General features: G+C 37.4%; 1 protein-coding gene across 4 annotated transcripts in view; it reads left to right on the top strand.

Moving 5' to 3' along the window:
• The window catches only part of dpf3 (double PHD fingers 3), a 32,893-nt gene extending 13,849 nt beyond the window's left edge, over positions 1–19,044 (top strand). The window contains exons 4-12 of one of the 4 annotated variants that reach the window (XM_053488936.1): positions 6,732–6,862; positions 7,109–7,204; positions 7,711–7,783; positions 8,905–8,946; positions 10,192–10,332; positions 10,425–10,553; positions 16,470–16,582; positions 16,679–16,760; positions 18,389–19,044. In XM_053488936.1, coding sequence (XP_053344911.1) covers positions 6,732–6,862; positions 7,109–7,204; positions 7,711–7,783; positions 8,905–8,946; positions 10,192–10,332; positions 10,425–10,553; positions 16,470–16,582; positions 16,679–16,760; positions 18,389–18,456 — 875 coding nt within the window. In that variant the 3' untranslated portion in view covers positions 18,457–19,044. Of the gene's footprint in view, positions 1–6,728; positions 6,863–7,108; positions 7,205–7,710; positions 7,784–8,904; positions 8,947–10,191; positions 10,333–10,424; positions 10,554–14,962; positions 15,365–16,469; positions 16,583–16,678; positions 16,761–18,388 lie in introns of those variants that run through there. The other 3 variants (XM_053488935.1, XM_053488937.1, XM_053488938.1) reach the window with 3 other exon arrangements.
• Positions 19,045–19,292: the final 248 nt, after the last annotated feature.

Genomic DNA, 19,292 nt, shown 5'->3' with positions numbered 1-19,292 from the left:
GGTCTGATTACTGTCCGCTTCCTCTCCCGTTGTCCTAAAACACTTTCTGTTCAACAGCACGAACTTCACATACACAGCTGATGTGTGCGCGTGGGTCTGTGTGTGTGTGTGTGTGTGTGTGTGTGAGAGAGAGAGAGACGGGCAAATTAATTCTCTGTGCACAATTAAATAAGATTTTACCCATTGTCGACATTTAAAAATAAGAAAATTAACATGTGGAGGAGGGCAAGACAGATAAATCAATGTAGTGATTGTGCCACTAGAAATGTTTAAATAAACCTCATCAATTATTATTAATTATTTATTATTAATTATTTATATAATTTCCCTTTGGGATTAATAAAGTACTCTATCTATCTATGTATTATTGCTTATCACTGGGCATTAGGGGTAACTCAGTGGTCAAGGCATTGGACCACGGTTCAGAAGGTCCCAGGTTCAAATCCCACAACCACCAAGTTGCCTCTGTTGGGCCCTTAACCCTCACATGCTCAGATGTACAGTATAATGAGATAGACTATGTTCGACTATCCTTTAAAGATTGATACAGACTAGACAGTAGAAGTACATAATAAATAAATTAGAAGAATATCCATAAAAATGACGAGTGATACTGTTATTGTTTTGGACTTGCACATCTATCTATAAAAACTAACTTTTCAAAGTTGTTTTGTGCAGCCTGTACTTTTAGTAATGTAATTAGGCCCAACCTCTTATCCAGAGCGACTTACAAAAGTGCTTATGGTTCCGTCATCGGATAGATGAGATCACGTGCCCTGAGATTTTTACAGAATCCGCCAGGAAAAATCTCCAGTTGTTCTGGTTTCCAACGTCTTGTTTGTTTTGACACCTTGTCACGTGACTGTTGGATTTGAATACTCGTTAATATTCATCATCGCCTGCCAAAAATGGGCGTGTACAAAGGATCAGTCTCGTCTGTGTTTGATTATTGTATTTTCTATAGTAAATATATTTTATATTTAATCTTTAATATACATTCTTACACATGTGATATACATATGGAGAACATTTTATGGCCTCTGCAGGACCCTCCCTGAATCATTTTGGCATCAAATGGTTTCAATAGAGTAGTGAAGTCGTTTAAGTGTGTGTTGTTGTGAGAAAGCGAGTGCTCGTCCCACCGCTCGTCCCCCCGCTCGTCCCCGGCTCGTCCCACCGCTCGTCCCCCCGCTCGTCCCACCGCTCGTCCCACCGCTCGGCCCCCCGCTCGCCCCCCCGCTCGTCCCCCGCTCGTCCCACCGCTCGTCCCCCCGCTCGTCCCACCGCTCGTCTCACCGCTTGTCCCAGCACAGCAGCAGATGTGTGTGATGTGTAAAGGCTCTGGAGCTGGAACCCGGCCCTGTGTTTCTCCAAGCGCCGAAGCGCAGGCTTAAATTTCAGTCGAGGGATTCTGAAATCAGAGTTTGTTCTGCTCTGCCATTACACACACCATCGCTGTTCAAACTGCTCGCATTGTACAAAAACATGGCTCTACTTAAAATACCAGAGCAGTCATCTGTACAGTGCTTTAACTCCATGAGCTCGCTTTATGTCTCCTTTGTTCACCCTTAATGAGTGCGTAAGTGCTCCAGCTCCTATAACTAGTCCACTTCTCTGGTTATTAAATTTCCTTTTATTAATATTAAATCCTCCACTCTGACACGGGCGCCGTGTAAACCCTGGGGTTTATATCCTGTAAACACTTTATATCCTGTAGCCCACTTGTGCCACTTTTACTCGTTAATTTGCCGAGCGTTTTCTACGAGGCAAATCGATTACAGGCTTTACACTCTGCAAGGCAAATAATCTCTACTTTTATTCCCCCCCCCCCCAAATATCCCTTTACCTAGCGTTTGGCGCTGTCTGTTCCTGAACCGCACGCTTGAGAGGAAGTCATTATTATTGTGTCTGCAGGTTTCCAGGAAAAGCTCCAAGTTCCTGGACGTATTTCCCAGGATTTATGATCACATGCACATATTAATAAAAGACTAAATTATTATTTATGATTAAATATTAACGCTATTATATTATAATATAAACACTAGTTGTACAGTATTTAAAAAGTGTATTATAATTTAAATTGACATGTTTGTGTAATTTGATGAAAAAAAAAAAGATTTTAATTATAGTTATAGTATTTGTATTTATACACCCTAATCAGCCATTGTAACACGGCCACCCGCGCGAAGGGCAAATCTAGGCAGATTTATAGGCAGGCGGAGCAGCAGACGGCCGTGGTTGCTAGGCAACTCCGCCATGTTGCTAATCAGAGCAGACGCGCTACACCTGTCGTCCGGGAGGTTATTTCAACCCCCAGAAAGGCGAAAAGAGAAGGAAAAGGGGAAAGTAAAAATCAGAAAGACAACAGAAAAGTAAGAAGATGAAGAGAAAGAAAAGAGAAAACTAAAAAGAAAAGAAGAAGAGAAAGAAAAGAGAAAGGAGAGCGCTGAGAAGAAAGGGGAAAAGATTAGGAAAAGAAAAAAACTGAAAAGAAGCCTAAAAGATAAACAATATATCCCGCTAGAGATAAAGACACTCCCTGTTCTTTAGTTGAGTTACGTAGTGGCGTAGAAGCGGCATTTCTACGCTTAGCACTTAGCACTGCGCGGTTCTTGCCCTAATCGATTAATCCCCGCCAAAGTAGACATAATCACCCTCAACGCTCTCCTCTAATTGCTGCGTTGGGGCTCCGACTCTTAACAACAGTAAACTGGTGATAGGATCATGGGCACCCAAGGCTCAGCCAAGGCTCACTCAAGGCTCAGCCAAGGCTCACTCAAGGCTCAGCCATGCCCGCAGGCGTCAATGCCAAGCGCCGTTCAATCCCATCCCACAGAAAAGCCGGTGCAGTATAAAACACAGAGAAAAAAAATCAATCTTGGCCACGAAAGAAAAGTACCAGAACACCCAGTGCACACAGGGCCCCAGCACGCAAAGAGCCCAAGGCCAACAACCCCGCCTCCAAACTCCCCAGACTCTAATCTGATTGAGTACCCATGGGATACCCCAGACAAACAAGAGGCCCCACTTCTCATCCGGCAGCACCCAAAGGATCCACTGCTAACAGCCTGGTGCCGGACACCACGGCTCACCTTCAGAAGACTTATAAAGCAACGCAGTAAGAATGTAAACGTACTGTAAATGTTTTGCCAGTCAACAAGGTGAGTGAGGCTGATGGGTAGGGAGCAACCGAAAGACCAACAACATCTGATATATATATATTCAGTACATAAAACTGTTGCATCAGATGTGAGTAGACGTGTTGATTATTTGGATGACAGTTTCCCACCTCAGGAAACATCCAGTGGGTGGTGCTACTGTATATACATCACACAACCATGACAGTTTGAGCACATGTGGTTTGCTTTCATGTCAAAGAAGATTTTTATCTAGATTATCTTTTTTAGTTAGTAACCTGGTCACTCAGTGTAAGGATCTATCCAGTGACGGAAACTTCAAAGCACTTTTGTAAGTCGCTCTGGATAAGTGCCTAAATGTAATTGTACTGGCAATCTGGGGAAAATGGAAAAAGGGGCGGGGCCTAATTAGCATACTAAAAGTACAGGCTGTAAACATCGCAGATTTTTTTGTGTGACAGAATTTTACCGTCTTGCAAAAATCAACAGCGATATGTAAGACAGGCTTTAGTGTCATGTCTCAACGAGGGACAATTTCAATTTTTTGTTTTTCTAAATTACTTTTGCATTTACGTTAAATTCTTGTTTTACCTAAAAAAAAAAAAAAAATAGTTAATGAAAGTACTGAGACATTCTGCATATTAAAAAAGCGGTATAGGAGGGGAAAATAAGCTTCTAAAAAATTCATTATTTACAAAAAGTATCGTTCATGTCTAAGAAGGTTATATTAAAAATTCTTTCCTAAATTTTTATGAATTAACTTAAATAATTATTATTTGTTTTACATTTTTTTACCCTGATGCTTGCATGTGATGAGTCTCCGAGCACAAAATATTTTTTTAAAATAATGCTTAATAATAGCATGTGCTGTAAACCAAGAGATTTGGGGGGTCTCTCGCTGCCCAATTTTTAGCTTTACTATTGGGCTGCTCAACTCAAAATTATAACAAGATGGATTATGAATAGGCAGGACTCTTTATGGATTGACTTATTTTGTTATCCCAGGAGATTAGAATCCCTTTGGTTTATTAATAATATCGATCAGATAAAACGTCTCACTGATAATATGATTATTTATAATACATTACTGGTTTGGAAAGATGTGACAAAATATTTGGGCATTCCTCACATTATTTCTGTCTGTTCTCCCTTGGCATTTAATCCTGATTTTCCAATTCAGATTAGGAGTATTGGGCTGTCGGAGTGGGGTTCTAAGGGCGTGTCTGACTTTTCAGACCTTTTGGCTTGTGATACCCTGAAATCATTTGAAAAAAATAGAGCAGAGTTTAATATCCTCTCTGTAGATTTTTTTAAGTACCTGCGGGTCCGGCATTTCTTTGAATCCCTATTAAGGCAGAACAAATTTCGTACTATTTTATCAGAAATGGAAGAAACCATAATTTCAACTAAAGTTCTTAAAGGGGCCTCCTCTAAGTACTATGCTCTATTAGCGCACTCAGATTCCTTAGCTTATGACTCTCTAAAATCACTGTGGGAACAGGATCTGGGGGTATCAGTTAACCCAGCAGTTTGGACCACAATTTGTAAAGGCATTTTCCCAAAAAGCACTTCAGTATCTTTACACGAACAAAATTTCAATTTTTTTCATAGAATTTACTTTACACCTGTACGTCTTCACAAAATGTATCCGGGCAGTTCCAACCTTTGCTTTAAATGTAAAGCACATAGGGGTACATATTTTCATGTATTCTGGTCCTGTGACAATATCCAATCATTCTGGAAGGGGGTTCACTCTGTAACTCAAGAGATAATTGGAAAACATTTTATTCTGTCTCCTGCACTGTATTTGTTGAATCATATTCCTGAAGGCCTTTTTGACTTGGACTCCAAGCTCTTGTTTACAACCCTTTCATTTTTGCCAAAAAAATGCATTTTGCTGAAGTGGTCCACTCCCCAGGTTCCAACTATCACTATGTGGATATCCCAGCTGTCATCTTTTCTTCCCTTGGAGAAACTAACTCATGATCTTAATCACAGGTCGGACAAATTTTGGAAACTCTGGAAACCTCTCCACTGTTTTTTGCAAAAACTCTGAATGTTTATTTTAACAGAGGTTTCTATTTTCCCATCATGTTTTGCTTTGCTTAACTTCAGCAGGCAGAGTTTTATATTTTCTTGTACATTGCATATTGTTATATTTTTTCAGCGCTGTGGGTGGGTGGGTGGGTGGGTTTGTTTGTTCGTTTGTCTGTCTGTTTGATTGTGTTTGTGTCATTTAAAAATCCCTAATAAAAAAAAAATAAAAAAAAAATAATAATAGCATGTGCTGCATCAACTTTTATATTTTATAAAAAAGATGACAATATAAATAAAATGATGTAGTATATATATATATATTTTTTTTTTTTTTCCACATCAGGCAACAGTGAGCACCCAGGTAGAGCAAAGCGCTGTCCACCCTTCTCTGCTCTCACAGATTCATAAGCTGGTGTCACAAAGATTGACCTGGGACAGCTGAAACGCCTTCTCTATGTCCCGAGACTCCCAGCTGTAGATGGCTTTAGCGTCGTCTGGGAGTCAAACATGTGATTGAACGTTACATTTCCTTTATGCTTTGTGACAACCCGACTTGAACACAGGCTCGGGTCCAAACATAAAATGCAGGATTGGAGCTAAAAAAAAAACACGAGAGGGTAGAAACACATCCATGCAGGTGCACACTTTAGGGTAGCGGTGCGGTGAAGCTACAGGCTGGAGACAGGACACAAAGGAAGGAGCGCGGCAAAGAGAAGGAAAAGCACGAGGGATGAACTTAAAACAACTGATGGACGGGGACGAGACACAGATGTGCAGAGAACAAAGCACTGGACAGGAGGGCAATGGTCACACCTCTGTCTCTGAGTCTCTCTCTCTCTCTCTTTCTCTCTCCCACACACACACTCTTTCTATTTCTATCTCTTTCATTCTTTCATCTTTAACACCTGGAGGCTTTTTTTTTTCCCTTTTATGACGCCTGAACAACAGAATAAATGTATGAAGAACAGGTGCATATGAGACAAAGCCACTGACTGGGAAATCAACAATAACCACACACACACACACACACACACACACACACACACACACACACACACACACACACTATGATTTACTCATTCACTTTATTTCAGTCGTTCCTTCTGTAACAAACCCTTTTGTTTTTTAATCTGTCTTCCTTAATAGTTCTTGTTCATTTCTCTCTTTTTCTCATTTCCTTCTCCTTTTTTTCTCAGGTATTTTCTTTTTTATTGTCATGATATTTTTCTTTCCCTGTCCCTCTCTCCATTTATCCTTCCTTCCTTCTTCCATTTTATTCCAACATGTGTTCCTCATTGTTTTTCCATACTTCCTCTTCTATCGCTTATCTTCTTTCTTTATCCTGTTTACCTTTTTTGTCCTTTTTCATGTTCCCTTTTTAAACTTTCTCCCTCCTCTGTCCCTCTTTCTTTCTATCCATCCTTCCCTTTTTCTCTGGTCTAACATGTTCAGATCATTTTTTGGCCAGTTTATTGCACTGAAAAAAAAAAAAATGTACTTTGACCACTTACCCTGGTCTCACTCTCTCTCTCTCTCTCTCTCTCTCTCTCTCAGAAGCTGAGTTGATGTCGAAGAGAGAAACCCCCCCGGCGGAGCCCACAGCTCTGGAGGCTCTGATCAGAGGAGACGGCTTTCTGGACAAAAGGAGCAACAGCTCCAAGGAGGAAGAGACTCTTCTGGAGATTCAGGTAAATACACACACACACACACACACACACACACACATGCACATACTGCCATGCTCATAATATGTATACTGTATATGTATTATATATTTACCTATATACCTAGTTTACGCTTTAAAGTTTCATTTCTGAAGTTATTAAATGTATAAATGATGATGTGTGTCAGAGTCTTGTGGTGTTATACTGACCTGAGAAATAAAGTAAAATAAAATAACCTTCCTCCTCATCCTCCTCCTCCTCCTCCTGCAGAGGGTGCTCGAGGCTGAAGAAAACGGAGACGGTTTCCATGACGACGATGAGTTCGAAGTGGAGACGCCGAAGAGAAAGCAGAGAAATAAAGGCAGGGTGAGAGACGAAAAAAGTCGAAAAAGAGAGAAATATACTGAATATAATATTCTAATGTTACTAATATTAATATTTATCATATCATTACATGTGCCATATTTCATGAATCATTTAAAGTTATTATTATAGCAGTTCACTGGAAAAAAACATTGTTGATTTGATCTTAACTCTACTGTATGTTAACAATCCAATGCAGCAAGCAGATCAGTAAACATGCATCCATTTGCTTATCATAAAAAAAAAATCTTTTTATTTCATTAAGAGTTACATCACAGTAGTATTATTTCATGGAATTGTTTAAATTAATAAAAAGAAATAAAAAATCACATATACACTACCAGTTCAACCAGTAGTTGGAAAAGAATGTATTGTCAATTTCGTTAAACGTCAAGAAGTTTAAATCTACATCATATAAACATGTATTTAAGCTCCAAATGTAAAAATCAGTCTTTAATTCATCTTAAATGAACCATAACTCCTGTAAGATTGAATAAAAATTTGTTCAGGGTCGAGGGTCGGGTCGTAAGAAGACGGAGGCGGTGACGGGAGACGATCAGGACAAACCCTACGTGTGTGACAGTAAGAGCTGATCAGCACATAACACACTGAAACATCAGGAAATACACACACACACACACACACACATGTTACATGTAAGACCGAGATCATTTATATAATAGATAGATCATAATTATATAGAATGAACATTTTTATCATGAAGCTAAAACTTAACCTTAACATCAGTGAAAAACATTACAAATATTTTATTTTATATTGTAATAAGTTGTAATAAATTCTAAACTTTTTTGTTTTATGTGAAAGTATTATTATTTTATGAGGATGAGCCAAATGTCTACACAAGGCGTAAAAGTCATTCATAAGAAGATGTAATGCATTACCTAATTATTTAATTACTGTTATTTATAACTAATAACTAAATAATTAACAATTGATCGACTGATAGATTAGTCAGTCAGTTAAATGATGTTAAATTATTATTTAAAACATTAAAATATATAGTATATAAATATTGAAATTATTTTGTTTATTTATAAATTCAAGAAAATCTTGTATTAATATTTTAATGCTTAATGTATTGCTATATATTATATATATATATATAATATATATATATATATATATATATATATATATATATATATATAATAATAATATGATAATATTAGTAATATTATATTAATGTAATATCATACTTTTTTTAAGTCTGTATAAATATTTTTGGCTGACTCTGTATATATAGACTTGCTTAGTACTTCTGAGTAAAACTTATTTGGGGGGCGGAGCTACACATGACATGAAGAAAGTAATGATGTCACTAAATTACCTCTTCACTTTGGGCCAGTCATGTCTGACAATTTTTCATGCTAAGCTCAGTCAGTTTATTTTGGACTTAAATTTGCATATTCATGTTGCATATATAACCAGATTCTGCTATTTTTAATGAGAATAAACGTCTCGAGATGGATCAAGGTCTGCATTCTGAACGCTCTGCTGCGATGCGTTTGATGCTTCAGGCTACGTTCTGTTTCCGTTTCAGCATGGACCTTATCTCCGAGAGCATGTGTCTGCCTGACATGAAAATAAATAATAATTAAAAAAAATATATTCCTGACGCATCTTTGAATGAAACTGTATGTTTTTTCTGTCTCTCCTTTTGCTTTCCTTCCTCCCCGTTTCAGACAGATACAAACAAAAGCAAAGCACTAAAAGTGCTGACTCAGGTACACAGCAATGACCATATCTCCTCCTTACTCGTATTTTTAGACGACGCAAATGACAAGGCATGCTGTGGCTTTAGCTGTCTGTATTTATGTGATTTCCGCTGGGGTTTACTGAACCGGCTGTGCCTAACCTCTCTAACGCGCTCCTTCCATATCTGTAGTTTAGTTGCTTCTAAACTTTAGCATGCATGGCTAAGAGTGTTGTTTGCTGTGTGCTAATAGCTGTACTAAATCGAATCGAATCTGTTTATGATCTAGCTCTGAATGTTTCAGAACTTAACATGCCTGAATTCGACTTTCCATTTTATATTATGTAGTGTTTACTAGGACTTTACAGAGAGCCAAAGTACAGCTCAGCTCATGTAGCAAACAAAACCCACCACGCCCTACACAATTAAAGCTAATTCTTTAAGCAATATTTACAAAAACACATTACCTCAAGCAAAAACTGATAAAAATATCTCCATCCAGTTTGCATTTGTTAGCAACGTACTAAGCTAACTTGCTACTAAGTTAGTTGTCTTGCTTTAAATTACACGACATGTAGCCAAGCTGTCCACCTGATTTATTTACAGTTATTAGCCTAGTGTTAGGAGTTTTTTGGTAACCATAGCTAGGCTAAAGTGAGATGGAATTTCACCCCAATTACTTAGGAGTGTTAGAGAGGTTATGAAGAGTTATGTCACTTTTATGACTAGGGAGTGTAATGTCACCCTAGGGAGTGTTATGCCAGTCTTATGGCTAGAAAGTGCTAAATCATTTTCATACTTAGGGAGGGTTATGTCTTATGACTAGGGAGTGTAATGTCACTCTTATGACTAGGGAGTGTAATGTCACTCTTATGACTAGGGAGTGTAATGTCACTCTTATGACTAGGGAGTGTAATGTCACTCTTATAACTCGGGAGTGTTATTTTACACAAATTAAAGTATTTCAAAATGATAATAAAAATGTGCAATTATTATTATTGATACTGCATTACTGCACATTTCTGGCTAAAATATACAATATAATTTTATCACTTAACTCAATCCATCTCTACCAGTCAGAGTATACAGAAAATCTTGTACTCAATAAAACATCTTCATATAGAGCATAAATCATTATAATCTTGGAATAGTTCCTCAGTATGTTCTCTGTAGTTCACTTCCTTATAGCATTCCTGCTATAACACACGTCTAGTGTTGCACTATTTTTGGATAAGGGTTTGATATTGTGTTGACTTCATGACGCACTGTGTTGTAGTTTGTGGTAAGCGGTATAAAAATCGTCCTGGTCTGAGCTACCACTACACCCACACACACCTGGCGGAGGAAGAAGGTGAGGAGGAGAGAGAACCCGAGATCCCTCAATCACCACCGGAAAATAAGACTCAAAAGCACAAGCGTGAGTTTACCGCAGGCATCATGTCAATGATCCTGACTTGTCTCGTTGTTAACAAAAGCAGACTTGAATTCTTGCATGTTTAAATCCTTTAGTGCTGAAGAGACTCGGTGGTGGGGTCATTGCTAATGACTACTGCGACTTCTGTCTCGGAGACTCGGGTTCTAACAGGAAGACGGGCCAAGCTGAGGAGCTGGTGTCATGCTCGGATTGTGGACGCTCCGGTGAGTTTGACCACTGTTTGGGTCTTCGTACTTCTTAGTACAGTCACTGTAGCTATATTTTCTATGCAACAGTTATTTTACGATAATCACTATCTTATAGTTACTAGCCTAGAGGTGCTCCAATGCAAAAGTTATTTTAAAGTAGCTTCTATACTAGAGTTACTACCTTACAGTTACTGTACAGTACATCCTGCTATATTACAGCTGCTATTCTACAGTCACTATACTACAGTTGAGTTTCTGTGCTACAGTTACCATGCCACATGTTTTATATTAAAATTACAACAGTTAATACACTACATATTGTATACAACAGTTAATATATTACATGTGATATAGTGTAGTTACTACGCTACAATCCCTATAGGATACAGTTACTAGATTCCATATTGTAAAATAGATTTACTATACTATAGTTTCTATACTACAGGTTCTGTACTACAGTTACTACACTGCAGGTATCGTATTATGGTTAATAATCCTACAGTTACTATACTATATTTTCTACAGTTACTACAGTATATAACAGATATGTATATTAAAGTTACTACTCTATGGTTTCTGAAATAAAGTTTTTAAGCTATAAATTGTAAATGGCAGTTATTATGCTAGAGTTAGTATATACAGGTACTGCACTTCAGATACTAAAGTACAGTTAATACAGTTTCCAAGCTACAGTTAATATATTACAACTGCTATACTGCGTTTTTATACTACAGTTTTTAAAATATCCAGATAACATGATAGAGCTGGTTCACTACAGTTACTATGCTACAGTTACTCTGCTACAATTACTTTGCTATAGTTACTACACTACGGTTACTATACTAAGTTATTATACTACAGTTACTATGCTACAGTTACTACGCTACAGTTACCACACTACGGTTACTATACTAAGTTATTATACTACAGTTACTATACTACAGTTACTATGCCTCAGTTACTATAGTACAGTTACTACACTACGGTTACTACACTAAGTTTTTATACTACAGTTATTATACTACAGTTACTATACTATAGTTACTACGCTTCAGTTACTACACTACGGTTACTTCACTAAGTTATTATACTACAGTTACAGTACTACGCTACAGTGACTATACTACAGTTACTATGCTAGAGTTACAATGCTACAGTTACCACACTACAATTACTATGCTATAGTTACTACACTACAGTTACTACACTACGGTTACTACACTAAGTTATTATACTACAGTTACTATACTACAGTTACTATACTATAGTTACTACACTACAGTTACTACACTACAGTTACTTCACTAAGTTATTATACTACAGTTACAGTAGTTCGCTACAGTGACTATACTACAGTTACTATGCTAGAGTTACAATGCTACAGTTACCACACTACAATTACTATGCTATAGTTACTACACTACAGTTACTATACTACAGTTACTACACTAAGTTATTATACTACAGTTATTACGCTACCGTGACTATACTGCAGTTACTATGCTAGAGTTACTAGACTACAGTTACTACACTACGGTTACTTCACTTAGTTATTATACTACAGTTACTACGCTACATTTACTATACCACATTTACTACACTACAGTTACTACACTACAGTTACTATACTATAGTTACTACGCTTCAGTTACTACACTACAGTTACTACACTACGGTTACTTCACTAAGTTATTATACTACAGTTACAGTACTACGCTACAGTGACTATACTACAGTTACTATGCTAGAGTTACAATGCTACAGTTACCACACTACAATTACTATGCTATAGTTACTACACTACAGTTACTTCACTACGGTTACTACACTAAGTTATTATACTACAGTTACTATACTATAGTTACTACGCTACAGTTACTACACTACAGTTACTACACTACGGTTACTTCACTAAGTTATTATACTACAGTTACAGTACTTTGCTACAGTGACTATACTACAGTTACTATGCTAGAGTTACAATGCTACAGTTACCACACTACAATTACTATACTACGGTTACTACACTAAGTTATTATACTACAGTTACTACGCTACCGTGACTATACTGCAGTTACTATGCTAGAGTTACTAGACTACAGTTACTACACTACGGTTACTTCACTTAGTTATTATACTACAGTTACTACGCTACATTTACTATACCACAGTTACTACACTACAGTTACTACACTACGGTTACAGTACTACAGTTACAGTACTACGCTACAGTGACAATACTACAGTTACTATGCTAGAGTTACTATGCTACAGTTACTACACTACAATTACTATGCTATAGTTACTACACTACAGTTACTACACTACGGTTACTACACTAAGTTATTATACTACAGTTACTATGCTACAGTTACTATGTTACAGTTACTACACTACGGTTACTTCACTAGTGTAGTTATTGTACTACAGTTACTATACTACAGTTACTACGCTACAGTGACTATACTACAGTTACTATGCTAGAGTTACTATGCTAGAGTTACTACAATACAATTACTATGTTAGAGTTACTATGCTAGAGTTACTATGCTACAGTTACTACAATACAATTACTATGCTATAGTTACTACACTACAGTTACTATGCTACAGCTACTATACTACGGTTTTTAGTTACTACTGTAGATAACAGTTATACAGCTGGTACACTATGCTATATTTGCTATTCACACTGTTTCTGTACTACTGTTACCATGCTACAGTTGATAAACTACAGTACATTTACTAGGCCACAGTTACTACTGTAGATTACAGTTACTATTACTAAAGTAAAATGTAGAATAGTTACTACACAGTTACTATTTCATAGTAACTGTATTTCATTATATTTCGTAGTAACTACATGTATAGTACAGTTATGATACTACTGCATGGTTAGTTTTATATCGTTTTCAAGTTGCAGTTACTATAGTTCAGTTATATGATATAGTACATGCAGTACAGTATACAAACTGTAGTGTAGTGACTGTATAATAGATAATAGTTTCTACACTACAATAAACAGTGTATGACAGTAACTGTTTAAGCATGAGGTCTATCTTAATGAATTGAAGTACACCATCAACATTATTTATTTTAACACACTGTGTGTGTCGAGCATTTCATTTCATTCACGTTTAAATACACGTGTACCATAAAATCATACTTGGTTGTGTTTTAGATTCTCATCACAAGTTGATCCACATCATCTTTTTTTGTCTTTAAGAGAACAAAAGTCTCTGCCCTGTGTTGGTTCGACTTTAGATTTTCCGACTTTACAATGGTGTGTTGAAGCATTTAATTGAAACTATACAAAAATTTTTTTAAATGACATCTGGTAAGAGGGGGGAAAGAAAGGCAATTACTTTTGAAATAAAAAGTAGCTCGCTGACTGTCCAGCATGGAGACGACAAGTCCAGATGAGTTTTCCCTGCTGTGAACAATAGGTGGAATAGGTTAAGACATGATGTCAAGGAGGATAGACCTACAGTATTAATTACATCTTTGACTTATGATATACTCAACATAAGATGGATTTATCGAGATGTAACCCAAGTGAAGGGGCATCTCTAGTGTACTTCACAAAGATTTTTTTTGTTAAAATAGCAAAACCTGAGATCCTTTATTCCTCTTATACCGCATCAATTCGACAACAGTAACAGTTAAGTTTATTTATTAAATATAAAGCAACTACACACAGTAGTTTCATCCCTACCCTGTTTTTTTTCTCTCTTGAATGTAATTATTAACAAAGCACAGGGTGAGAAACTACAAAGTGTAAACTCTTCTACTGAAAGTGACGGAAAACTTTCTGACTGTTAAAAGGTGCTGACACAGGAGACTCCTTCCATGAATGTCTACTTAGAGGAAGAAACGTCTCCCGTATCAGCACATTTAATTCTGGTTAATTTACAGAGTTGGTACTGTATGTACGTTGCTGTGCTTAGAACCTGGCAGCTTTGTTCATCCTGTGTGTGTGTGTGTGTGTGTTCATTCTGTGTCATCATGTTTCGGCTTGAAATATCCGAGCGGTTTTACATCTACTGTAACAAGCTCATAAAATACTTTATGATACCGAGCTGAATTTTACCACCACTCTACATCCATCTCCATTTTTCATTATTTATTTTCAAATGATTTGTCTTTCTAACGTCCTGTGGATGCGTCACTCATTCTTAACCTACTGTACTTCCCTGCTCATGAACGGGCTCACAGAGAGAACCAGAGAGAGAGGATGCATAAGTAAAAAAAAATAAAATGAATAATAATAATGATGATGTTAAGAAAAACATTTCTGACCTTTATTGTCGCTTTTGGCCTTTTGCGTCAGACCTCATGTGTTTAACTGAGAAGCGTTTTGACGCCTGGCTGACTGCTTGTGTTGTGTTTCTGCTGCGATGCTGATACGTCTGTCGTACATGTCAGCTGGACACCGGAGCCAGACGAGCCCGGGGGGACTTCGGGACTATTTCGAGGACACTTCCGAAAGCGAGGCTTCCACCTTCCGCGGCTTCGAGGACGACGAGCTGGACGGGCTGCGCTCGGACGACGACGGTGCTCTTTCGCAGTGCAGATAGACAACAGAAACAAGCCGAACACCGGGCTCGGGGAATTATTACTTTTTACATCCTGGATATTGGATTTCCAAGCTTTTCTACAGTGCGACTGCAGTATACAGCTTTGTCTTTAAAGAAGCATGGACAAAAAAGACTCTACAGGCATAATGTTGTTAATAAATGATAAACTAATGTGGATTAATAATAATAGTGGAAGAAACATAAAAATATCTGTAGGCAGAGCGTGTAGACAAGATCACCAGTGTTTTATTAAAAAAAAAAAAAAAAAAAAACCTGAAGTTCAGTTCTGACCTGCGAGGAGGTTCTGGAAGAGAAACACCAGGCCGAGAGGTAAGAGCCAATCAGGAGCACAGAACAAAAAGTCAACAAAACAGGAAAATACGGGGAGAATGAGTGGCGTTCCCTGGACATTCATGTGAGACATGATGTTTCTACATCAATTCATAGGCATTTTAGTTACATTTTATTATTTAATAAACACCTAATAAGCACCATCTTAAGCATTTAAAAGCCTTAACCCAGAAGCACTGTTATGTTTATACAGTACGTCCACATCCACACACTTGAGCTAAGAGACAGACTTTCATCAACTCATGTTTTGGTCTGAAAAATTCCCCATCATTTTATATGACACAAGCATTTATAGATACAGCTGCTGTACAGATGCAGTGAACACTTCAGCTATGATGCCCACTTGCCATAAATGAACACTCCCATTACAGTATGATCCTGTTTATGCTAAATTAATATTTATAATGGTTTACTTTATCAAGCAGAACTTGACATAATAAGAGTTTCTTCTATTTTGATGGCGTCTAATTAGGAATTATTATTATAAACAATATTATAGCAGCTCTCATTAACCCTTTATAAACATGTATGAAGGTTTATTACAAAACATCTGACTTTTTTACCTTCAGCTTTCATGTCCAGCTGACATTTGAGTTGGATTTTCATCGACATAACATGACATCATGACAATTTCCAGGATGAATTATGTATTAGAATGGCATGACAAGTGTTATTATGCAATATAAGTGTTTATATCCAATATACACATGATTTATTTTATAAAGGACGCCTTTTTCCATTTAAAATGTTATTAAAAGTGTTGCAGTTGCTGTGATGTAAGAGGAATCAAGCACTTTTGGATCCAAGCACTTTTTGAAACCATCCAGATGTTAATAGTAACTGTGTAACGACATAACGCAAAAAGATTATTTTCAATAGTAGCAAAAGTGCAGTTTGCCTTACAGACAGCAGGGGGAGAGCCGTGCACACAGCTCCTTTAATGGCGTAACAGAACGCTGGCGCTGACCCCTGCGTTCCCCGTTCTCGCTCCTTCCTCTGTCCAGGCCACCCGACTTGCCTTCAGTTCACCGAGAACATGATGCAGGCGGTGAGGACGTACCAGTGGCAGTGTATCGAGTGTAAATCGTGCAGCCTGTGCGGAACCTCGGAGAACGACGTAAGAGCTCATACTGTCCTGCTCGTCGCATGGTTTTGTCCCACACTGCTGTGTTTTCTGACGTGAGTGAGTGTGTGTATGTGTCTCCTGTCTTAGGATCAGCTGCTGTTCTGTGACGACTGCGATCGAGGATATCACATGTACTGCCTCAAACCTCCCATGACTCAGCCGCCTGAAGGTAAACCTCGCAGCACAAACACACCCGACTATTTCTATTAACAAGGCAGAATAAAGACAGATGTCTACTAAAGAAACTTGGCTTCTGGTCGGTCGGAATAAAAGCCTGAAGCCAGCTCGGCTCTTTGTGGATAAAAGCTGACTCCTGTCTTTAACTATACTGATATACACACACGGACAAAATAATTGGTGCCCTTTCATTAAAGAAAAAAACCCACAACCACGTCACTGAAATAACTTTAAGCTGACAAAAGTACTAATAAATAAAAATATACAAATTAACGATCTAATTAACTGAGATGGTCTTAAAGCCTTTACCTTTAACGTGTTTGTCTATAATTTTCTTTCTAAAAAGTTTGGTCCATGTTCAAACTTTTCACCCTTTAAACAGGCAGACTGACTGATCACAAGTTTCAAGACACCTGTGATGCTAAATACAGAACACACTTTAGTTTAACATGTCCCTATAGTCGAATTTTTTTTTTTCTAGGAGTGCCATCATTTTTGTTCAGGCCAGTTTTATTATTATTATTATTATTATTATTACATGCTCCTGTTAACCCACAGTTCAAAAGCAATATCTGATTTTCATTAGTTTGTTTTCAATACCTCCAGGTTTTGGGTTCGATTCCCACCTCGGGGTCTGTGTGCATGGAGTTTGCATGTTCTCCCCATACTTGGTGGGTTTTCTCCGGGTACTCCGGTTTCCTCCCATAGTCCAAAGACCTGCAGGTTCCCAAATTGTCCGTAGCATGTGAATATTGACTAGAGGTCCTACCATGGTTGTACAAATGAAAATAAATTTAATGATCACCATTGGCCTTCACGGTCCCTTGATGGGACAGAGGTTCCTGGATGGATGGACGGACAAAGTTTTTTATTTATTAGTACTTTTGTCTGTTTCAATAATTTCAGTGACCGTTGTGGGTTTTTCGGTCTTTAGCGTAAGGTTACCCACAGTTTTGTCCAAGTCCAAGCATTTAATCGATTTCAAACTCAATTGCAAATGAAAACTTCTTTGGTTATTTTTTTATTTTTCATTAATGTCTTATGACCCATCTGCAGTACCTTCAATGACCACAAGGGGCAACCCACATTATAGAAAAGATGATACTGTACTAGGCCATTATTGTTAAATATTAGCAATATGTATCCGAGCCTCGTGCATTCTCATTATTCCCATTTGCTAGATCAAATGTTCTGAAATTAATGTATTATGCATTTATACAAATTTATTGTAATTTAAAAATGTAATCCTGTAATGTACAATGTAAACTTTAAATAAAAAAAAAATTAAGTTTCTAACTACTGAAGTAAATAAATAAAGCTTTAAGTTAAGGATCATGTATAAGGGTTTATTCAAAATTCTTATTAGATTAGATACTCAGTGTATTTTGTCATTCTTAATAATTTGTATAATGAGATTTTTTTTTTCTTTACACATGATCACAACTAATAAAGTGAGTATTAGCCGTTCATGCAGTATATGGCTTAAATCAGTAGATATAAATAAAGACTATTAATCCAATACACAGTGTCTAATTTGTGCTTTAATAAATGAACCCCCTTTACAGGCTTTGTTACATCACACCCACCCACTTATTAAATCCATACCATAAATGTTCACAGGAAGCTGGAGCTGCCATCTTTGTTTGGACTTACTAAAGGACAAGGCGTCAGCTTTTGGAGAACCCTGAACACCAAGAACGGAGTTTCTCATGATCCGTGTCACGATCCACACCGCACATGCACACTCCGCTTGGAAGATCTACCTCACAAAGCGAATCCGAACGAGGCCGGTCCAATTCAGTTTTAAAGCCAGTGGAAATGATCATACGTACCGCCCCTTTAAATACTGTACATTATACAAGGATACAGTATATACTGCAATATAAAGTGTAACATTTTGGTCATGATGCATGTGTATTCCAAATGATTAGTTATATCCCTGCTTTTTGTTCTCTATTCCTGTCCGAATGTTCTTGTCTCTTCGTCTTCTTCTCCTTCCCTTCCTGCGTTCTCTATAATGCATTAGGAGCTCTATTTTCAGAGCCAATTTATTAAAACCAGTCCTCACGTCTGCTGAATATTTTATCTCTTCCTGGCAAGGACTACAGTCTGACAGACAATGCAGTTTAAAGTATTTTTTTTTTTTATGTATCATCAATCAGTCAAGTGTTTTTTGTAGTGATATTTTTTCCTGTTCGTCTGCTTTTGCTTTCTCTTACGAAATTGTTGTCCCTGTCACTTTTTATATACAGTTTAATAAATGGAACTGAAAAAGACGGATGTTGGGAAATTGATGATTTAATATTGTATGTGAACGATGAACGTAGTAACTTTGTACAGTTTGACACTGGAGGGCAGCAGCACACAAAGACAAACAGATTAGGGAGTGTCGCTCTTATAGTCAAAGGCAAAAAGACCCAGTGTTGAATTTACACAATATAGTGTTTATATAGGATAGCATCCTTTCACCTCAGAAATATTGCCAAGATAAAAAATTTATTGTTGCTAAACGATGCAGAAAAAT

The sequence above is a fragment of the Clarias gariepinus genome, chromosome 27 (assembly GCF_024256425.1).
Source record: "Clarias gariepinus isolate MV-2021 ecotype Netherlands chromosome 27, CGAR_prim_01v2, whole genome shotgun sequence".
NCBI classification, from domain to species: domain Eukaryota; kingdom Metazoa; phylum Chordata; class Actinopteri; order Siluriformes; family Clariidae; genus Clarias; species Clarias gariepinus.
The sequence above is the reverse complement of the archived record's forward strand: the minus strand, read 5'-3'. Positions and strand labels throughout refer to the sequence as shown.